The 24,798-nt window shown below is 37.1% G+C and overlaps 1 protein-coding gene and 1 long non-coding RNA gene across 2 annotated transcripts; both read left to right on the top strand.

Moving 5' to 3' along the window:
- The first annotated feature begins 1,128 nt into the window (after positions 1–1,128).
- Positions 1,129–22,637, top strand: LOC100891043 (MAM and LDL-receptor class A domain-containing protein 1). Its single transcript, XM_030997197.1, has 19 exons — positions 1,129–1,238; positions 1,643–1,741; positions 3,631–3,777; positions 4,594–4,856; positions 5,495–5,711; positions 6,835–6,993; positions 8,370–8,473; positions 10,014–10,178; positions 12,227–12,347; positions 12,966–13,079; positions 13,801–13,944; positions 15,485–15,747; positions 16,514–16,730; positions 17,267–17,428; positions 18,718–18,818; positions 19,919–20,083; positions 20,709–20,844; positions 21,603–21,734; positions 22,558–22,637. Exons 1-19 carry the CDS (start codon positions 1,175–1,177, stop codon positions 22,635–22,637), a joined length of 2,853 nt encoding a protein of 950 aa, XP_030853057.1. The 5' UTR covers positions 1,129–1,174.
- A 566-nt stretch (positions 22,638–23,203) lies between these two features.
- Positions 23,204–24,505, top strand: LOC115929131. The gene is made up of 3 exons (XR_004066332.1): positions 23,204–23,294; positions 23,734–23,788; positions 24,168–24,505. It is a non-coding gene; the product is annotated as an uncharacterized LOC115929131 (long non-coding RNA).
- Positions 24,506–24,798: the final 293 nt, after the last annotated feature.

Genomic DNA, 24,798 nt, shown 5'->3' with positions numbered 1-24,798 from the left:
GCTGTATTATTGCCCGATGATATATCCGGGGGTTATAGTCTATATAGAGGGTATTTGTTCTAGGCAGGCGAGTAAGCAGGGGGGTTGGGGTTAACCCTTTAACTTTTTTGTTGTGTGTGCTTTGGAGGGAAAAAAAACCCCGTTTTTTAATTTAAAAAAAAAAAAAAGATAATGGGTGACCCCAAAAAGCCGACCTTACCCCCCTCCCGTCCTGTTACCCCCCCCCCCCCCCGCTTATTCAGCGGCTGGCTGAGTCGTTGCGAAATTTTCGGCGTGATTTTCAAATTTTAACCCCCCCCCCCACCCCCCTCGAAAAAAATCCTGCGTACGCGCCTGGTTCTAGGGGTAGTTATCCGATGCTGACATTCCAGATCGTGACATTTCAAGTACGTGGTACAAAGTAGTCACATAATCTTTCTTTCCGTCGCCTTTCAAATTAAAGCTGCTGATTAAAAGGCAAGTACACGCTGATATTAAGTTGGCTTTAATAGAAGTTGAAATGTACATGTGAGCACATTTCGATTAAAAATAAGAAAGCTATGAATTTGAAATTGCTATCAATCAAACACAAATTGACAACCCTGTGACGTATCTTTCGAGCTCCTTTTCTGTTTTCTCTGTACATAAAATTTCATGAACTTTTATTTGCATATATAGTTATGTGACGAAATAGATAATTTCCCATAAAAGGTTGGATAGAAACTAATTTTCTATAATTATATTCATTTTATTGATCGCAACTTCAAAATTCAAAACTTTCTTATTTTTGTTTGGAATTTGCTCAAACTTTCATGGACCTGTACCTTTTATTGTTCTACTTCCATTTAAGCCAATTCAATGTCAGTGTGGACTTCCCATTTAATAATATTAATCAAGGGGATATATTTCATCCACAAACTTTGTACTACTTCAGTTGATATCATCTATCGGTGTCTACAAATCAGATAAAATGATGATCAACAGGGTCAACAGGGTGCTAAAACGATAACAAACAAACAAAACTTTGTCCGTCTTGCCTACCTCAAATCACACACAGAAAGAGCTGATTGCATTTTAGTGCTTACCGAAATTATCAATATACATTATTCATTTATTGCAAACAACTATAGCACAGGGCTCATCGTCATTATCAGTGACATTTTGTGAACTATTCATCTGTTTTGCAAAGCTGACGATGATAATGGCGAATTCGGCTCTGCTCTTTTTGGTTGCCATAGTAATCCTCCACTTGAATTCAGGTAAAAGATGCTTTCATTTCTGCTTCATGGTATACTGGGTCGAGTAGTTTCACCTATACTGGAGAAAATGGGTCACCGGACATTTTTAAATAAATATATTGTGTTCAACTTTAGGTCTTCTCATCCTCTGCTCATGAATCATGAAACACGTGTGATTAGGAACGCACGGTGTTATTCAAATGCAAATGAAATTGATTATCCATGGTTTAATACGTATTCATGATTTAGCATATTGTTAAGGAAATAAAGACAAACAAGCAGAATAACAAGGGGGAAAATGTTTTATCTTTAAAGTATGTATGATTATCATGCTTTATTTTTGTTGGTTTGTTTGTTGTTTTATTTTCATGATAGTCCTACAGTATTATGCTAGGATTCGATTTCAAATTTGAATACTCCTACAGGTGATGCATTTCAATGTACCAGCGGACCACTTATAGATGACGACCTAGTTTGTGACTTCAAGGCAGACTGTACAGACGGATCCGATGAATTGACATGCCGTACGTTTATTTCCATAACTTAATATCAAAGACAATCATATAAACACTAAACATTCATTTGATTTATTGCTGTACTTCTTTGTTTTCCTGCAATTAGTTTTGTTCGTTTGTTTCAACTATGATTCGAATCCCACTTTGTCTGTTTATTCAACATTTCTCGTTTTGATCCTTCTTTTGTATTAAGGCTATTTGTATATTTATGATACATGTCATCCACAAATTTGAATTTAATTCTATTTTCTAACTGTATATTGGTTACTTTTATTGCCCCTGTCTATGCTCATATGATTACTATGATAATACAAAGCACTTGTCAACCCTCTATAACACGAGTATCCTACATTGAATATTGCTATTAAAACCATCCAATTCGAGTATTATTTGACAAGAAATGCTGAGCACAAAAAAAAAAAAATTAAAAGCAACGACTGTTGTAGTTCTGTCATCGGCTGGTCTTTATTTATTAATCAAGGAATGTCTTTGTATTTTTTTTTATGATGATCTTAATCAATTGAATTCAAAACAATTAATAATGTTTAAATTGTGTTATGTCATAAAACATATGTGTTTGTAAAGTTAAATACCAAATGCTAGTAAAGCAAAGTTCCGTTGGGCAGTAAAATTGTGTATTAAAATGATTGGAAATTGAAACACATTTTTCAACAATGTATTTTTTGTAATTGGATAAATAATACCCTATCTTTACGAGGTGGGCGGATTCGGCGATGAATCCGACGAGGTACCATATTTATATCTTAAAATTAATTTGCGAATTTTATCAGTTGAGGAGAAGATATATGAAAACAGCACTTCAACTGAGTGGTTATCAGATTTTGCTAATAGCTTGCTTAGATTAGATTATCTTTGTAAATCACCAACTTCGTGGCCTTTGATCGCTCTAGGAACAGAAACTCAAACTCAAGATATTGAAAACAAATCAGCGGGATTAAATTTCCTATAGATACTGAATCGTAATAAACATACCTTTGCCGAAATAATTGATCGCATAGAGTCATCTTATTTACGGATACGCTTAGTTTTGTGGTAATGAAATATATGGCAGTCCTGTTTCAAAATAGAGACTAAACCAATTGTCGAAGTCGAGTGATTTGCACTACACTAGGCTTGACAAACAAAGGGAAGAAAACATTATAGTAGCATTTGACAATTTTGAAAAGGAAATTGAGAATGCTTGACCCATGCTCTAAACATTGGTATAAATTCCGACCCCGGAGTGGGAGGGGGGGGGGGGGGGGCGGCGGGGGCATCGGGGCATCGGAGTAAAAGCAAGGCAACGAGGTAATTGAGCAGCAAAGGAAGCCGGAAGGGGTCCCATTGTCTTTTGTTCACGTTCCTTCTCCGCTCTCCCTTCATGAACTTTCTACCATCTCTTTCTCTCCCTTTACGTATTTTTGTTCTGCTCCCTTTTTTGTTTGGTCATTCGATGGGGGGGGGGGGGGGGGGGGCTTACCATGCCCACTCAGCTACACCATTGTCACACATTGGGATAATAGAGTACCGAAGCTGTGACATCATAACAATCTAATTTGAAAATTTCTCAATTAGAACTTCATTTTCTGAAAGAGCATAACAAATAATGTCCAAATATTGAAAACCAATGGAATATGTAATGTTAATTATTATGAACATGAGCAAAATAACAGTGATTTCCTATTGACATAAATTCATTCGAATAGACATATCTCAGCCAATACTTAACATATTCAATTGGTTCCAACATTTGGACATTATTTTTGATGCTCTTTCGGAAATGAAGTTCAATTTTGGAAACTCTAAAAACAGTTTTTTGATGACGTCACACTTGACCAATCTAGCTACGGTATAATAATCTTTTTTGTTTTAATCATTATTTTGCTTCGTAAATGCAGCTGTTGATTGTGGCTTTGAGACTTCAGACCTGTGTCACTGGACCCAGGACCAGAGCGATGATATTGACTGGACCTGGTTCGACGTCAACACCATATACCATGATTATAAAGGACCAGTTACAGACCATACCACAGAAACGTCAGCAGGTAAAGACAATGAGTGATTCGAAAGGTTAAAGAAAAATTACGTTGGTACCTGATGTGACGATATTGTATTGATACAAATTATGATCAAGTGAGTTTAAACGACAGCAACTGGGTTTTAAATAATATAGGCCTACACATAATTTATCGTTAGCACAACTATAATTTCAAATCAGACGGATTATGCTGAAGATGGGGAGAAACAAAAGACTGAGAAAGAGAAAGAAATAGTATATATATATATATATATATATATATATATATATATATATACATATATATATAGAGAGAGAGAGAGAGAGAGAGAGAGAGGGAGAGAGAGAGAGAGAGAGAGAGAGAGAGAGAAAGAGAAAAAAATAGAAAAAAGAAAGAAAGAAAGAGAGAAAGAGAGGGTGAGAAAACCTCTGATGAATAATTTTCATATCGGAACAATCTTGGACATTGATAGTGGGGATGTTAGGAATCATCCAGGTTTTTGAGAAATATGCGAGAACAATGTCCAAAGGAGGTAAGTAAAAAAGGTGTTTTTCGGGGGATTTCTCGAGTATTCGGTCAATATGAAACGATTTGAGAAATGAAATCAGATATGTCATCAATTTACCCTTCGATTAATATTACAAAGTTTGAATGTCGTATATTCACACTTGTTTGGAATATACTCGTATCAGAATGTCATAGAGATAGAGTTATTCTAAGTAGCTCTAGAGGGTCTATCTATAGGTGTGTTTTCTATTTATATGATTGAAGTACAACAGATATGATCTAGCTAAAGGCCAATGCATGATATTAAGTTAATTACAAAATGCTCTTTGGAACCAGGTCACTACTTGTTCGTCGACGGGACAACGTCAGGAATCAAAGATAAGGCTAGACTGATAAGCCCCGTTTACAAGATGGCACCACGGAGTTGTACCTTCAACATGTGGTTCTACATGTTCGGACCGGAATACGGTGACCTGGAAGTCAAACTTTTGGATGACAGTGGCGAGAATCACGTGACCAAAGTTCAAGATAATGCGTTGCAGTACTACAAGTGGTACTTCTGGCAGTCTCAGGTTCCACCCTGTACCAAGAACTTCCAAGTGAGTACAACCATATTGGGTGGGGTCTTACACGAATGACGGATGGGCGTGGCATAAAATGGGCGTGGCATGGGTCAGGGCATATAGTTGGTAATGAGAGAACTGCCAGTGTTTCCACAGGTTATGCCCTTGACAGATGGATCAGGGAAGTTCATAGGTGGGCGTGGCAAAAGTGGGTGTGTCATATTTATGTTTAAAATAGGGTATACGACCGATGTGGCTTGCTAGACATATTGTATATAGGTGATTCCACAGGTGAGCTAAGCAAATGATTTTCCTACAATATTTGAACGAAATCCACAGGTTATGTCGTTGATAGATGGATCAGGAAAGTTCACAGGTGGGCGTGGCAAAAGTGGGTGTGTCATATTTGTGTTTAATACTAGGGTATACGACCGATGTGGTTTGCTAGACATATAGGTAATTCCATGGGTGGGCTACACGGATGATTTTCCTACAATTTGAACCAAATCAGTAAACAAGTCAGCTGCCTCTACAACCGTAACGAAATTTTGAGTAAGATAATGTAATATAACCATTTTCGAGAATAATATGCAACGTGCAACAGCCTTTTTAAATACATTTGTCTCCCCCCCCCCACACTTATCCTGTCCACCCCCTGTATTTTCACCCTTCAGGTTGTGATAGAATCAGAAGACAAACTCCAGATTCCTGTCGAGAGTGGTTTTGCGCTGGATGATGTATCCTTTACAGACTGTGAATTCCCGGACCAGGTAGCCGTTGGCCAGTGTGCCTTAGGCTACAGGCAGTGCGACACAGGGGAATGCTACCTGATAGAGCGACACTGTGACATGGAGCTGGATTGCTGCGATCTGACTGACGAATCTAATTGTGGTAAGGGACTAGGGTCCCGTTTCACAAAGCCTTTTTTCAATGACAAATGACAAAAATCAGTGACGAATCTGTTGATAACCAATCAGAAGCAAGGATTTCAGTAGCTCATAACAAAAACTGTCATTTGTCACTGATGACAAGTTTTGAGAAACACCCCCAGTTGTTTGTAGATAGATGGGCGGGGGGAGGGGTGGATTTCTCATGAATGGCGATATGAGAGGAAGCTTAACGAACGAGCAGAGATGTTCTGGAAAAGGTACACTCACCCAATCTCAAATGTTTTATCTTTAAAGCCTGTCTGCACTAGTTTAGCCAGAAGGTATTATACCTCCCTGCATGGTCACTGGCAGGTGGTTATCTCATCAAATCAGCTCTCAATTAACGTAAGAAAAGGGGCACCATTGGGGACCAACGGTCACCGCTTGGGCATTGTTTGCTACACAGAGGATGCTAGTAGTAGTGCAATGTGGCTTTAAAGAAGGACTTAAAGATAGCCACCCCTGAAGCAGGAGATTATTTTCCTCGAAAACTGGGATTTGATTTGGTTTGAAAACTTGTCACTATTTTTTCTGTACCAACTACCAATGTCAACTTATCTCTCTGAGAGCGGATGATCCTAAAACCGATTATATGTAACCGAATTTATTTCATTAAAAGTTTATCTGTAGACCCCTCCTATATAAAAATAATAATAATAACAACATTTATAATGCGTACATATCCACCCCTAAGGGATGCTCAATACAAGGCGCCTTGACAAACTTGGAAATTATTTCCCCGGCTTTAGCTGTGCTGCCATTACGACGCTCTGGCATTTCAATTTCAAGGAATTTATATTAATAATAATGATAATAATAATATTTAATTTTTATATAGCGCTTAATACAAATGTCTCTAAGCGCTTTACAAATATACCTGCCAATTCCTGCCAAGTACCCATTTACATCACCTGGATTGAGTGTGGCAAATGCAGATCAATGTCTTGCCAAAGGACGTTAGTGCCGCGGTGGGAGTCGAACCGCGGATCTTTCGATGACCTATCCACTCGACCACGACACATCTAGATCTACAGTGATACAGTGATAATGTAAATAATGAAAATGAGACTATTGATGTATTTCAGATCAGCAGGGGTACTCTCAATGTGATTTTGAGAATGGCATCTGTGACTGGGAGCAGCTTGTGAATGATGAGTTTGACTGGACATGGCAACAAGGCGGTACGCCGGACAACTGGCGAAGGACCGGCCCACAGTATGACCATACCACAGGAACTACAGAAGGTACGAGTCTAGTTCCATTAGTTACAACTTTTATATGTGCAAGGTTGAAAAATATAAAAAGAGCATTTAAAATAAAGAGTATACATGGTATATATATAATATCATCTTCCTGACTGATACTGCGAAGCCGATAGGACCCTTTTCCGCACATTATAGTATGTTTGATAATAGAATGCTTTCATCGCCAATGACGATGCCGTGAAATATCAGTTTATTTAAGAGATTCACATTATAAAATTTGCTTGGACACGTAAAATAAATTGAACGGTTACTTTGCTTTTAAAAGACGATAAAACGTTCCGAAGTGCTTTTACAAAAATAAACATTATGACATCGGTAATCAGTTCATTCACGCACACAATGTGTGCCCCATCTCCACGCCCTGGGAGTATTTCCACCTTATCCTCAGCGTGAGGGCATGTTACAACTAGAGTTTGGCCAACTTGGTTTCACTAGATCACAACATGGCGTATATTCTTTTGTTTTTTGCTTGCCCAACAAAGCAGTATTAGCCATATTGTGTCCAACTCGAACCGGGTTGGCCAAACTCTGTGTATAGATGGCTCTGATAATGGCATTCGCCATCATTTCGTCATCCTATACCATGGTCTTTTCTCGCTCCTTATGGTACCAAATTATGTAGAATAATGCCTCACCGAAGGACCTTTAATTTGAGTGCCGTGCCGGTGCTCCTCCAACCAAGTGTTCAAACCCCCAGACTATGACATCCCTAAAAGTGACAAGTGTGTCATATTTCATTTGATCCATTGCTTTTACAAGTCCCAATAGCCTTCTGTCATATTCTTATACAATATATATCAATAGACGTTGATTATCTAAGAAGGCGCGATGGATCAGTGGTAGAGCAGTGGTCCGTACCCTGGAGGTCCCGGGATCGAAACCAAGTTGATGCGCCAGTGCCCTTTGGTAAGGCATTGATCTTCAAGTCCTTCAGAGAGGACCTAAAGCAGTCGGTTCCCTGGTTGCTGAAGTACATGTAGAAGCATGCTTTCTTAGCAGTAAAGTAAAATAAACCAACAAACTAATATATCAACCTGCCATGTAGAATAATGCCTCATCGAAGGACCATTAATTTGAGTGCCCAATAGCATTCTGTCATATCCTTATTGATTTCGATAGACGTTGACGATCTAAGGAGGCGCGATGGCTCAGTGGTAGAGCAGTGGTCTCGTAATACCCTGCGCCAGTGCCATTTGGTAAGGCATTACTCCTCAAAACCAAGTCCTTCGGAGAGGACCTAAGCAGTCAGTTTCCTGGTTGCTTACGTTTAAGCATGCTTTCTCAGCAGTCAAGTAAAACAAACAATCCAACCAAGTAATATATCAACCTGTATTGCCATTATTCTATCACTCTAGGCTGGTACATTTACACTGAGTCCAGTGACAGGAGAAGAAATGGAGACAGAGCTATCATAGTCAGTTATCCAATCGTTGGCATAACATCTGGAAAACAATGTTCCGTAAGTATTTCGTTTGATATACTTTCACTGAAGAAATATTTAGACTACAAGGGGAATAATCATTATTATTACATTCTATGCAAAATTATTACATTTGTGATTGAAGATTTTCTTAGCCAATTATTTTATGCTATTCCATGTCATGATTATATGATTTATTTGTTTTTTTGTAAATAAGAGAATATTGATACATGTATGTTGCAGAGAGAGAGAGAGAGAGAGAGTGTGTTAGATTATCTGAGATATACTGTTGCGCAAGAGGGGGGGGGGTAATAAAAACGAGGATATATAGTTAATAATCTTGTACTTCGAAGATTGAAGAAAAAATCCTTTGAGGGAAAACAATTAGTAATGGTGTACGTAATGGGAAATTATTTTCAAACTCGAGTTGTCAGAAGTTTAATTTTTTGTTCGTGCGTACACATCTCGAAAATGTGGGGTAATTTTTTTCCAACTTCCTGCAAACACCTACAAATTCCGTTTTTGATGCGGGAATATAATATATAATATATATATAATATATATATATATATATATATATATATATAATATTTTATCGAATGTTTATTTAACTATGGTTAAAGTGCTTCCAGTTACACTTTAAATCAGATTTACCCCAATGCCGATACAACTTTGTTTAAATGAGTCTTCTTTAACCGATATCAATTCTCCAACCGTAACACTGTAAATAGAACTGTTTCTTTTACCATGTCAACATGGAGGGATGGGGAAGCGGGTCTTTAAATGTTAACCAAGATACGTTCATTCTCCAAATATTTAAACCACTTAAGAGATCTACCCTGGGTAAACAAGGCATATTATTATTATTATTATTATTACCATATGAAGGGCCAGTAAATCGGGTCTTTAATTGTAAAACACATGTCCATTCTCCAAACCACCATGAATTGATTGCATTCTTCTCTGCATGTATGGAGGGCCGGAGTAACGAGACATTATATTAAACATTAAACATGTTAAATGTTAACTAACAGATAATCCATTTTCCAAACCTTAACCGGTAATGCAAAGTTTTGGGAAATTTTGAAAATGGGATGGATAGTAATTCTTTAAAATTTTGATATATTTGGATGCCCCTGTGGATGTATTATAAGCACTAGAAAATTTAGCCCCTAAAACACTTCTGCTTTCGAGCAAATTGAATAATCAAAAATTTACCGGTGCTCCCGGTAAATTTCGAATATTTAAAATAGTGCTTAAGGCCATTCCATGGTATAGCTGCGACCATGAAAATCTCGGAATATACAGTTTTTATATATAATTTCCAAACGGGAATAGCAAATTAGTCGATTGTAGTCAAGAAACGTTGTTTTAAAGCGAAAGTAATATCAGTCTTGAGAGGGAGCTATACAACATAAAGAGTTTATTATTTCTACAATTTCATCACTTTAGACTCGATTTCAACCGCGACAACGATTATTGAACATTGCTTAATCGCATTATGCTTCCAATATGATTATTTGAACCGAATTCATGACCCCATGCCAAAACTTTGTATTACCTTTCACATCATCAATAGGTTCGATTTTTCTACCACATGGAGGGCCAGGGAATCGGGACTTTAAATGTCTACACCAGGACAGCCATCAATGGACCTTTAACTCTTCTTTGGTCTGAGGATAAGCAATTAGGCGAACAGTGGAACTACGCGAACTTAGATTTGAATGAACAGAATGACTTCCAGGTTAGCTTTATATGATGTGATTATAATGTGACAGGATTTGATATGATTAGATTTGGTATGATATTGATATGGTATGCTAATGGTGTGATATGATGTGATGTGATATGAAATGTATACCTCATACATAGATTGTCATTCACTGATTGGTCAAGACTATATCACATGTCAAGGAGCATTTCGATCTATCAAGTATCATTACGTCAGAGGGATTGATAGCTACTATCAAACCCTGGGATAGGACCCCTAACCCCTCCCGCGACTTAGTTGCGCACACACATTTTTTGAGTTGCTAGGCTACCGCAATCGCGCGGTTACGCGCAGCGCGTAGGAATTCAATACTCTTGCCTTGGACTTGATGTTGGATTTTTCTTATTTGGGTTAGTAAATTCCTCTTGATCTCGTTTCCTGTTTTTAGAGCTAGATCTAGACCTACAGCTAGACCTAATCATGAATCAATAAAAAGGATGAGGTATATAAAACAAATATGGACTGCTCTGTAATCGGATGATGGTGGGAACTACCACTCCCTCGGTGGTGTTCACACCGGCCCTTCTATCACCCCCTCGGCTTCGCCTCGGGGGTGATAGAAGGGCCGGTGTAAACACCACCTTTGGAGTGATAGTTCCCACCATCATCCTCATGAGCAGTCAATATTTGTATAATATCATATCATATCATATGAGGTGATGTGATACGATTTGGTTTGATATGATTTGATTTGATTCGATTCGATTTAATTTGATTTGATTAGCTTTGATTTGATTATATATATGATATGTGATATGTTATTATATGATATGATATGGTATGATATGATAAATGATATGTTATGATATGATGAGAAATGAAACGATATAATGTAATGTGATATGGATATTATATGATATATGATATGATATTATATGATATTTGATATGATATTATATGATATAAGCTATGATATGATATGATATTATATGATATGATATGATATGTTATATCCCACATACTAAGAATCTTGCTCTACGATTGGTGAAAAGTAAATCACGTGAGGAAAGATAGTTCGCCCATTATTGATGGGAGAAGCAAAAAGTTTGTTACACTGTGTAGATAGTACTACTATCTACACAGTGCAACGCACTTTCATTGAAGATTATCCAAACGCGCACTAAAACAGGCGTAATTAAGCGCGCATTACCAATGAGCGCAATTAAAGAAAACACATGCGCGCACCTTACCCTCAAGGGGTTGGGTTAAACTTAAACTTTTTTGGTGTGAGTTTTGGGCCTAGGTGTCTTTTATGTAGATGCATACACGTCCTCTTCTTTTTGTAATTAAATTGTTTTAGATGTGGAATATAAAGTAAATAATCACCTTTTGGTTTTCAGGCGATGGCAAACTATCACTTCCTCGTCGATCAGAACATACGCTATCTTTCCTCAGCTTCGCTTCGAAAAGATAGCTACATCCAGATCGCCTCGGAAGTGATAGTTTGTCCCATCACCTTCACCAACGGTAATTATTTGCTTAATAACTATGTTTTGATATGTTATGAAATTGTATGTTATGATAATTATGATATGATATGATCTGGTACGAAATGATATTATACGATATGATGATATGATATGAGGTATTTCGGATATGGTTATGTGAATTTTATTTATATTTTATTCCATTGGATTCGATATGATTTGATTTGATTTAAATGTGTTTTTCTTTGGTTTGATTTGATTTAATTTTCTTCGATTAAACTCGTGTCGATAAGATATGGTTTGGTTTAAATAAGTTTAAATGATTCGATAATATTAAATTATGAAGTGTTCATTCAACATGCACAAATACATGTGTTTCCAATATAAAACAATCACAATGAGTGACATGGTAATGACAATTTGCAATCTGAGAAATCTTATAAAAATTAGTTTCCAGACAGCAGAAAGTCAAAGTCATCATAAACTAATTACAGTTTACAGAAAATAGATAATACTTCACACACAAATTAACTATCTAGACCCAACGAAGATTATATCCCGGATGTTTCTGATATGGTTGCGTTTACATTTTAGGTTGTATTTGAAGGTGTGATGGGTTTCACTGCTGAGAGTGATATTGGCTTAGATGATATCAGCTTCACACCAGACTGTACGAGGACAGATAGTCTACCAGAGGTTTCAACTCCGGATGGAGGTAAATAACAGGGACGGAGCCAGAGGAGGAGGGCAACACGGCTAGTGGGGTCAAATGTCAATTTTATGCAATATGTCCTAACAACTAAATTATTCATACCCTTACCAAGTTTTTGTAATTTGTTTAAGTACGTGGAAAATAATTATCTCGATTTTTGATTGTTGAGAATGTGACGTTACGGTAATAAAGTATACACCTAAAAACATTCAGCAAAGGCCCTAAATCAACCAGTCCACCTTTCATTCTTGACTTTATACGAAACACACCAACAAAAACACATCAAAGTTTAAGGGGTACAAATAGAGCAGTTGTTAACTACAATTGACTTCATATAATGTTGATTTCCTTTGTAGTATTTCATTAACGTTATTTTGTAGACGAGCATTTCTAAAGATGGATATATGAACTTTACAATACATTATTGTCATTAATAAATAAATAATTTATTCACAACTACGTATTTTATGTGGGCTATACAATTAAACAAAATATTACGGAGGGTGGCTAAAGAGTACAACTCTTAGCTATAATATGTACGACAATATCCAGTTCATTTTGATCAATTTGTATTAAGGTTGATTTGTATCTCTTTCTTCTCTTTTTGCTTCAACATTTTAGTATTTTGTATCCCAGAAGAGCTTCCATGCAATGGTAATACTTGTATCGACCGGGCCAAGTATTGTGACTTTAAACAAGACTGTGAAGACGATAACGAGGATGAAAAGGACTGCCGTAAGATTTCTCCCTTTCCATTTTTACTTTAACAAATATTTTCTCACTCAAGATTCATGTCAAATACATTGCAATTGTTGGCAGAAATTCTACTTTTTTGTTAGCTTCGTCCGAAAATTTAGTGGTGACTATATTTTCCCTGTTCTTTCTTTTATTTGCTCGTTGAAAAGTTACCCAGAACCCCAGTCCGCAATTTTCGGCCACCTTGTCGAGTAAATTTGTTCTGACGCCCTAAACCCCATTCAAAGCACACCAGCGTAGCATCTGTTTATTACCAAATCTCAAAGCATATTAATATGTACGACAAATCTTATTTTACCAGAAGAAGATTATGTCAACAATTCAAGCAATTCTCATTCTGTTTGGAGAAGAACGAACAATAATCATATAGTATACCTCTGCAAATGCTATGTTACTTCGGGTACTTAGGAGGTCTATGCATGTCAAAAGGTCGTAGAATTCGATGTTAATCGTAGGGGGGAATATGACAAATCTTACAAATCTTACATTATCATTATAATTATTATTATTATATTTATTTAATTTAAAAAAAAAATAATAAAAAGAATAATACTATAAAAAAATATTTTAAAAAAATCAACAAAAAAAAAAATCGTTATAATCACTATTGTTGTTGTTATCATGTAGTTTTCATTATTATAGCTGTTGTTGTTGTTATCATTATTATCATTAAACCATCTTTTTCACGATTGATGTATAGCTGATAGCTGTGACTTTGAGAGAGATCTATGTTCATGGCTTCAGGATGATACGGATGACATCGACTGGTCCGTCTACACATCTAGGACGGTCCCTGGAGGTTACAAAGGACCAGCCACAGACCATACTACAGAAACTGCACAGGGTACGTAACCATGGTGACATGGAAGACTTATGATGATCCTGGATGAGGATGATTGTGATGATTATTATGATGTCGTGTTCATCATGATAATGTTACCTAAAAAGTATATAATGACGGTGAATGTGATGGTGATTGATGATGACGAGGACGACAATGATGAGATGATGCAAGTGATGATGATGATGATGGTGATGATGACGACGATGATAATTGTGATGGTGATGACGATGATGATGTGTTTGTCAAGATAATGTTATCAATCAAAGTGATGACGATGATGATGATGATGATGATGATGATAATGATGATGATGATGATGATAATTATGATGATGATGATGACTACGACGGTGATGATGATGATGATAATGATAATGATGATGATGATGATGATAATGATGATGATGATGATGATGATGATGATGATGACTACGACGGTGATGATGATTACGATGCAAGTGATGATGATAATGGTGATGATGATGACGAGGACGATGATAACTGTGTTGTTGTTGATGATGATGATGATGATGATGATGATGATCTGTTCGTCATGATAATGTTACTTATCAAAGTGATGTCGGTGATGATGATGGTAATGACGACCATGATGATAATGATGATGATGATAATGATGATGATGGCAGTGTTACTAATGATAACAGTGATGAAGTCGATGGTAATGATGACGATGTCGTTATGATTATGATGGTTATGTTATGTATTTATACAATGTCAATACGCATGAAAATGTCTGCGATGATGATGTCTAGGACATGCTCATGACGATATTATTGGTGGTGTCGAAACTATGCTGCTATGTAGAGGTGTTGTGGTCGAGTGGTTACGTCGCCGGACTGTCGGTCCGCGGTTCGAGTCCCGCCGCCGCACTAATGTCCTTTGGCAAGACATTGGTCTACATTTGCCACACTTCACCCAGGTGAAGTAAATGGGAACCTGTTAGGAATTTATCCCTTGAAATGCTAGAGCGCCGTATGACAGCCGTACTAAAGCCAGGGTAATAATCGGGAGCGTCAGAAGAGTCAAATCTGACTGACATGAGCGCTATACAAGAACCCACTATTATTATTATTATTATTATTATTATAAGTGACGATCATGCTGATGAACGTGGTGATGACATTGATGAGATCATAAATACTACAATACTGATGGCAGTGATGACGGCGGTGACGATGATTCCGATGATAAACATGATGATGAGGATTTTTTAATTAGTAATATTCATTGTAAAGTTGATCCTCATCGCATATGTTGAAGACAATGACATCGTTGTTATTAATGATGATAATGATGATAATGATGATGATAATGATGATGATGATGATAGTGATGATGATGATGATGATGATGACGATGATGATGATAGTGATGATGATGATGATGATGATAATGATGATGATAATGATGATGATGATGATGACGATGGTGATGATGATGATGATGATGATGATGATAGTGATGATGACTTGTTTATAAAGTGTATATATTCATGGTGTCCTAAATTGACCACCAACCAGGTCGGTATATCTATGTGGACGGGTCTACCTCCAGAACGGGGCAGAAAGCCAGGCTGATCAGTCCCCAGTACAAACTGGCACCCAGGGGTTGTCACTTCAACATGTGGTTCTACATGTTCGGCCCGGAATACGGTGACCTGGAAGTAAAACTTGTGGATGACACTGGCGAGGATCATGTGACCAAAGTTTTAGACAACGCATTGCAGTACAATGTATGGTACTTCTGGGATTCGCAAATCCGTACCTGTTCAGCAAACTTTCAGGTAAGGAGAAATATTCTGCTATTGTTACATCGATAATAATAATAAGTGCATGTAAAAATATATTATATTTCTATGATAACGTTTAATACAAATGTTTCTCAGCGCTTTACATCAGTTTGTCAAAACAATCAAAAGTATATATATATTACATCGTTCAAGAAATTAATGACTTATAAACTAAATTTTCAGAGAAAGTACAATCAGACAAAACGTAATCATGGAATTCAAGGAAAGTCCATGAAAGTGGAGGAAAATTGCTTCTCTTGAAATGAAATTTTATTCAGGAGCGATTAAACAAATTTAAACTGGCAATATGACACCGCATTGTGCTCGTTCGTATGTTTAGCCCCCACACCCCCACCCTAATTTTGTTAATAAATATATTTCTCTCCTCAATTCCTGTGATCTTTGATACAGCTGTAGTTGTACTTTCTTCCAAGTGAGATAAAATATTACTCTCAATCTTAGAACATTTTATTTGCTTCTCATTTACCCCAAATTGAAAAATAAGTTTGAGCGCTCTCACCTTGAGATAGCTAAGTGGTTGAGCAATGGTCTCGTAACCGGCAGGTCCCGGGTCCGAAAACAATTGGATGCGTTAGTGCCCTTTGGTAAGGCGTCAATCGTCATTACTAAATCCCTCGGAGAGGACTTAAAGCCGTCGGTCCCCTGGTTGCTTACTATCAAGCATACACAGTCATGCTTTCTTAGCAGTCAGGTCAAACAAACAAACAAACAAAGTTGATTTTCATTTATACCTTCACAGGTAGTGATAGAATCAGAGGACAAACTCCAGGTTCCTATTGAGAGCGGTTTCGCCGTGGATGATCTATTCTTCACGGACTGTGCTTTCACTGAGCAGGTGGCTATCGGCACCTGTCCCTCGGATATGATGCAGTGTGGCACCCGGGAGTGCTACCCGGCTGACCAACACTGCGACATGGAGCTAGATTGCTGTGACATGACCGATGAAACTAATTGTGGTAGGACAACAGTAGATTCAGGGGCGTCGCGAAACGGGTGTAGAGGGGTGTGATACCACCTCCCCCCTCCTCCTGACAATTTTCGGGTCAAAATTTTGAGTTTTTAAGCCTTGTTGGCAAATCACAAATCAAAGGTTTGTGATGACTAATTTTTGGTCTTTTTTTCCTGCTAACCTGTCCGAAAAGTTGTTTCGATCTCTTTCTCCGATTTCTCCTTCTCATTATCTCCCTCAACCTCATAATTTATGTCAGTCTTTACCTCTCTTAATCTTTATCTCGATCTTTTCTCACAATATATGCCACATTCTTATAAATGCGCTTCACATTGGAAGTCAACAAAACATTTCATAAATATTAAATATCTGTTCATACTTCTCTCTATCTCTTTTGCCATCTATTTGTCTGTCTGATTGTCTATTTCCCTCTCTCTCTCCATCCCTCCCTCCCTCCTTATCTCTTTCTCTCCCTTTCTGTCTGTCTGTCTGTCTCCTTCTCTCTGTATGCCTCTTGTCTATCTATCTCTCTCTATTTCGCAGAGTCCCAAGGCTACATTCAATGTGATTTTGAACAGGGCATGTGTGATGAATTGGAGCAGCTAAAAACCGATGAGTTTGACTGGACTTGGCAACAAGGTGGTACCCCGGACAACTGGAGGAGAACGGGACCGCAGTTTGACCACACTAAAGGCAATCAAGATGGTAAATATCTAGGGGCCAAATGGGAGGCAGCCTCCCCCCCCCCCCCCATGAACAAAGAACAAATGGAAAAAGGAATGATTTCAGGCGGAAAATGACTCCCCCCCCCCTCCCTTTCAAGGAGAGAGTCTGCAAAAGTGGGAGAACTGACAGGAAATTTAGCATAGGAATTCAAAAGGAGAAGAGGGAGTTAAGTAGGAAAATAACGGCATATTACAATCTTGCCCCCCCCCCCTCCTCCTCCTGACAGTCCTGGTCATACACTTGAAGAAGTGAATACATCAAATCAACAACCTTTTTTTAAAGGCGTGTGAAATCGTTTTATAACTTTAAAGAAATGTATGGTTCAAATAGCTCGTTTTTTTAATTTTTAATATCCATAAAGTGATAATTTCCTTAATATTTCACTACAGTATGCATGAAATGATTATTTCTGGCACTTTCAGGTATCCTCAGGTATATAGGAACATTATTTAAGAGTACCAAAAATACATTCATCTCCCTTAAAGGTAATACAAAGTTTTGGTATGGGGTCATGAATTTGGTTCAAATGAACATATTGGACGCATATGCGGTTCTACAATATTCAGTGATGGTTGTCGCGGTTGAAATCGAGTCTAAAGTTATGAAATTGTAAATAATAAAATCTCTTGTTGTATAGCTCCCTCTCAAGGTCAAGATATAAATTAAGCTACAAATCAATGTTTCTTGACTAAAATCGACCGATTAGTTGTTCCTGTTCGGAAATTATATATCACAACTACATATTCTGAGATTTTCATGTTCGCAGCTACCATTGTACGGCCGTAGGCGCTATTTGAAATTTATCAAAATTTACCGGGAGCACCGGTAAATTTTTATATTCAATTTTTCTCGAAAGCAGAAGTAGTTTAGGGGCTAAATTTTCTAGTGCTTATAATACATCCACATGGGCATCCATATATATCAAAATTGTAAAGAATCACTATCCACCCAATTTTCAAAATTTCCCAAAACTTTGTATTACCTTTAATGTACAGCAAACGTAGACACATGCTACCCTATGACTCTGTTGATAAAGCCCCTCTGTACTAGTTTGGCCAGGAGGGATAAGACCTTCCATCATGGTCACCGACAGGTGGTTATCTCATCAAATCTGCTCACAATTAAAATAAGAAAAAGGGGGTCATGGGGGACCAATAGTCACCGATTAGGCATTGTATGCTTTATAGAGGGCGCAAGTAGCTATGAGTAGTGCAGTGGGGTTTTTTAATATTAATCATAATTTGTTTTTTCGTATTGATATTACTTAGGTTGGTACTACTATACAGAGTCTAGCCAAAGACGGAAGAACGGGGAAAGAGCAAGACTGGCTACCTTTGCTATCGCGGCTACAACGACGGGCAGCTGTGTGGTATGCTCTCATCCAAGATAGATTATAATGGATGGCAATCAATGCCATGAATTTCGAACAACAAATAGTTTATCACCTGACGAAGTGGTGCAGCGGCGCACGAAACATCGTGATCTTTTAGATCCCTTGTTGACCATACATTGCGAGATAAACGAATATCACTATCGATATTATTGTCGACACAAATATTTTATTTCATTATTGTGCCATAGATAGGGATGCCGAACGGATGTCGAAATGATCATTACACGGTGTTTCTATTCCAAAGCTTCATGATACGAATCCCATACGAGTATGTATACTATTTAATGGAGTTGGAAATACATTGTCCCGGGAAAAAAGTAATATCGAAGGACACCATTACCACTTCACAGTGGTTTCTTGTTCATCTGAAGGGAGTATTTAAATATGAACCAATTTGAACAAAATTAATCAGTGTAAATTTTATTGAAAACTAATGTATAGAGGTGTTGGTGTATATTGATTAGTGTCGATGTAGGCTGAAACAATTATAATATAGTCGGTGCAAATTATAACATCTATCTGTTTTTATTATCGTGTTCTTTTTTCCGTTATATTTTTTCCCGGACTCAAGTAGAATCAGATTTGTTTTCTTCTAGATATTCCTTCTTTCATCAATACTGAATCAGTTTCTGGACCTTCTTTCTTAAAATAGAAACTTTACAAAGCGAATGAGACGCTTATTTGTAGATCATCCTTTCTGAAACAAACACTTTACAAAGGGAACTTAAAAACATCTTCTTGCAACTGAACGTTACAAAGAGAATCAGGAACAACTTCACTTATTTTCAAGTAACTAACATTTTTAAAAGAAAATCTAAAAAAAAATATTTTTAAAGCCCGTCTGTACTAGTTCGGCCAGGGGGATTAGACCACCCTGTAAGGTCACTGACTGGTGGTTATCTCATCAAATCAACTCTCAATTAACATAAGAAAAAGGGACCATAGGGGAACCAACATACACCGATTAGGGCGCAAGTATAGCTATAAGTAGTTAAGTGGGGGTTACATTTCTCCTAAAAGTAAATTTTTACCACTTTTTAATGCTTCTGTTGATCTCCCTTTACTTTATTTTATAGATCCGATTTTTCTACCACATGGAAGGCCAGGGTATCGGCACACTCAATGTGTATACCAGACAAGCAGTCAACGGTCCTCTGGAGAAGCTCTGGAGCAAAGACAAATCACTCGGAGAACAGTGGAATTACGCCAATCTACAGCTCAAAGTCTCTAATGATTTCCAAGTAAGCTCAACAGTTACTGACAGTACCCGGTTTTATTGTATTTTGCCCGACATTGCAACAATATTTTTGCTGAGATTCTGGTGGCTAAGAAATATCCGAGTATAATAAAGACCGGGCATTGCTATATATTACGTTGGGGGGGGGGGGGGTACCGCTTTTCAAAGTTTATCTCAGAAAAGCTGTAATTCTTCTTGCCAAATAAGAAATATTTAGATGTTTGCCGGGAATCAAAACAAATGGAGAATTTCTCTTTTCTATTCTTTTGTCGTGTTTGTTTATTGGTTTATTATGCTTCTTTTCCTTAATTGAATTTTCGCAAACAGTCGACAAAGCCCCTGCGTAGAACATCATTTATTGGCTTATTGCAACCACGTGAATCTGAAACGACATCATGAAAGCATGCATTGTAGACTATAAATTAAAAGCAAAGACAACAACTATAAATTTACTGCAGGATGAAAAAAAGCATGTCTTGTTATTTCCTTTTCTACCTTAATCTATCCTCCATATTTCACGTCCTTTACTTTTGAAGAATCGTTATGTCTCGAATCATCTAATCATACAGTAAGGTATGCCTAGCTACTCACATGAACTTGTAATCACCCTTTTCTCTTTCCCTCTCTAGGTAATATTTGAAGTAGTTGTCGGCTTTACAGCTGAGAGTGATATAGGTTTGGACGATGTCAGCTTTACACCAGATTGTCTTCGTTCAGGCGCTGGTCTACCGGTCAGCCCGACTGAAGAAATCACGACACCAAAGCGTAAGAGTTAACTATCCCCACATCTCTCTCTCTCTCTCTTTTTCTTTCTTTCTTTCTACCCCTCTCTATCTCTCTCTCTCTCTCTCTCTCTCTCTCTCTGTATCTCTCTCTCTCTGTCTCTCTCTATGTCTCTCTCTGTCTCTCTCTATCCTCCCTCCCTCCCCCTCTCTCTATTCCCTCCTACTCATCTCTCCCTCTTTCTCTCTCTCTCCCCCTCTCTCTCTCTCTCTCTATCATCCCCTCCCTCCTTTACTCATCTCCCCCTCTCTCTTTCTTTCTCTCTCTCCCTCTGTCTGTGTCTTTCTTTTCTCCTTACGTCTGTCTACGTTTTTACTTTGGTGACCAAGGGCCTATTTCATAAAACTTATTAACAATACAAAATTATTAAATTCTATGACAGATTTGCTCTCACCCAATCAAATGCCACGATTTTAGTAGCTTATAACGCTTATTGCAACTTGTTATTGGCAATAAATTTTATGAAACAAGGCCCAGATATTTGCACTGGCTACAATCGCTTCAGGATTCATTCGTCAAAGATTTAGGGATGGAATTATAGTTGCATTTAGGGTTTAAGTTAGGTTCAGTAGAGTCATGGATAAGGAGCTTGTTGCGTTGGGGCTGAAATTTGGAATTAAATTATTGTAAACAATTAACTACGGAGCCATTATAGTAGATAGCATTTGACATAAAAATCTTACGAAGAGTGTACAGTATTTTTTGTTTTTACTAAACTATTTCTCACCTATCTTTGACAGGTAATCTGCCCACTCTGCCTTCTTGTCTACAGGGGAAGTTTACATGTACAGCAGATGGTTCGTGTATTGATCAAAGCTGGTTGTGTGATGGAAGAAATGACTGTCCAGATTCGCAAGACGAGGCATCTTGTCGTAAGTATTATGCATATAATTATGAACATACCACGAAAAGACTATAAGAACACTTTACGGACATACCGCTAACAAACTAAAGAACAGACAACGAACTGGTCATGAACAGCTAGACCATGAACAGAGCACGAACAGACCACGAATAGACTGCGAACACTTCACAGTTGTCTTAAGACGATTTCTTCTCTTCTTTTTTTCATTTTGCTGCGACTCACGGCGATTAGGCATATGCCTATCGTCTATCACATCTTCTTGCCTCTGCTTGCCTCTTGGAAACTGAACTTCAGTCAGAACCACGATAATTCGGTATTCGTGGAGATAATCGCGTTAGGTACCTTCTTATTCTTCTCTTTGATGTGACATTGTCAGTGACAAAGCGATGTACTGCAAAAAAGTACATATTATTTGCGACATCCGAAACTACGCGCCATTGAAAATTAAAAGAATCTTCTCAGCCTGCCAATGTTTAAACAAATTTAATAGACCTACATTGACTGTAAAAGAGATAAAAATGGAAACGAGTGTTGGTCAAAGCTCGGAGTAGGGGGGGGGGGGTGTCATTGTGTAGTCCCCCATCCGGACTTTTCCTTTGCTTCAATGATTGATGGTTCTGTATCTCGACCAATTTCTTTTTAAATTACTAAAAGAGTATATATTATAAACCACCGAATTTAAATTCATAAAAATAGTACAAACAATCAACTTGTCTGCATGTATATTGCTTAGTTGATTTTGTTACCAAAATGATGCCACTTTGTTTTTAATATATATTATATGTGAATGAAATTTAACCAATTCTTTTCATTTTGTTTCCCCATTGCAGCTACATCGGGTAGTAAGTATATTTACATTTTTTCACCTCAAAATGGCACCGAGAACGTAAAATTGTCAAAGCCTTTCTGAAGCATTTGTAATTGTATCTCCTATCTAACGTAAAACTATATGATCTATATAAAACATTAACAAATGATAATTCAGACGTGCGAGATTTTACTCTTTTATATGTATATGAATAATTCAGTTTCTTTATATTCATGATAATATCGATGTACAATATTAAATATTTTCTACTTTCACCAACAATGACGTCATGAGGTTTATACAATTTATCATATATTCGTTTACTACCCTCTTTGACGTTTAGTTTATTTTCACTCATAAATGATCTGATTAATCTTGTGTTGTATCAAGTGGGAACTAACGTGTATATATAAGGTGGGTTTGGGGTGGGGCTCTTGAGAAATTTGAAATTATCTATTTCATTCCGATGACGACGTCGCATTAAATTTTCACAAAAATACTGCGGATTGTTTTGCTTTCTCGTTCGCAAACGTTAGAAACTTGAAAGTTGATGTTTGGGCGCGAGAAGTCAGCCCCCATGGCGAAATTGTGCCCCTAACGTTTATGATTGTATCACTTCAATCCAACTAATTACATTCCATTTTATACTGCAGATTCAGCGATGGTTATTGGTCTCAGCGTAACGTTCGGTCTTCTGTTCCTAGCTGCCGCGGCTGGCGGTATATTCTATTACGTCAGGATTTACTCAAAGAAAAATCAGTAAGTCACTCTAGAAATCTGCAGTTTAATTAACAATTCATTACAATGTTATGTGAAAGAAAACAGGATGTTTTTTCACACGAAATGTTTACTGGCACACATATTCTTTAAATTCCATCTCCAATTGTCCAGTTAAGCAATTAATTGTCAATTAAAAATGGTCTCTCATTTTGTTTATATTTCGAGGTACTGAATAACATTTGGTAAATGATGTCTTCTTTTTCTTTCGATGTGTTCCCCCATGTATAACCATTTGCAACTTGTTTAAAGAGCTGTTTCTCCACTATTTCCAGTTATCAATCCAACATGTTAATCTACCTCTGCTTAATAGCATACCCTATTTTCACCACTATTATACAACAACAGACAAAACTTCAATTAATCGCCCTTGTTACCCAACTACATGTAAATCGATATATTTATTTTGTCTTATTTACAGAAAGCTTATCAGCAATGAAATGACGCCTGGTATGTCCAACCCTTCATATGAACATGTAAGTTGTTTTTTTGATTGCTACTCAGTAGGTCTCTCTCTCTCTCTCTCTCTCTCTCTCTAACTTTCCTTCTCATTCCCCGTTCTCTCCCCATACCCCCTTTTATTTCAAGACACCTTCAAAAAAGAAGGGGAAAAAAGAAGAATACAAAAAAATAGAAATTAATCTGCTTTCTGAGATTTTTTAAATGTTTTGAACACGATCGCAATTATTTTCGAAAAATCAACTCCGTCCTTTATAAATCATGTTTAGATTAAGTAACTTGCCATTGTCATGTTCACACAGTTCAATAGGTTATAAGCACAAGGCTGTTGAATTTGCTTCAGATTAATTTTTCGAAAGTATATAGATAATGTTTTTGTCATTTTCTGATCCACAGAATACAGTGGGTACTTCCAGCTTGGAAACGCAAGAGGCGGAGGCTTAAATTATACTATAGTCGTTGGACTCATCACAAGCAGGTCTTAAACTTAAAAACAACAGATAAACAATTATTGTTTGCTTATTATGTCAGTTTACAGTGTTTAATTATACTAGTAATAACTGATTTTCTTTTCTTGTTCTTTACTTATTTCCTTGTACTTGACGTTTTCAATCTCTTCATTTGTGATAATTTCCGCAAATCGGTTTTTTTTACCCGCGATGGGTTTATCTTACAATGTTTTTGTATATTATCATCTGTATTCGCATGTAATAATAAACTTTTTAATGAATTGAACTTGTAATATTATTGTCTATTATTCTCGAGTTTAGACTTCATCGCGACTCACAAGGGAGCATCTTACAACGTTACTGAAACTACTAAGAGTAGATAACAAGTTTATTGAAATATTAAGAGTAGATAACAAATTGATTAAAATATATTCTTCTGACAATTAGACTACTCGTGATCCACATGACAGCATATTACATCATAACTAAAATAAGTCACTGCTGTATTAGTTTGAGCCAAATATCACGACATTTTGTCTTTAAATCAAGTATCTTTTTAGTCCGTTGTAAATTTGATC

The sequence above is a fragment of the Strongylocentrotus purpuratus genome, unplaced genomic scaffold (assembly GCF_000002235.5).
Source record: "Strongylocentrotus purpuratus isolate Spur 01 unplaced genomic scaffold, Spur_5.0 spur5_scaffold_4, whole genome shotgun sequence".
Classification (NCBI taxonomy): Eukaryota; Metazoa; Echinodermata; class Echinoidea; order Camarodonta; family Strongylocentrotidae; genus Strongylocentrotus; species Strongylocentrotus purpuratus.
This window is presented reverse-complemented; position numbering and strand designations above follow the sequence as displayed.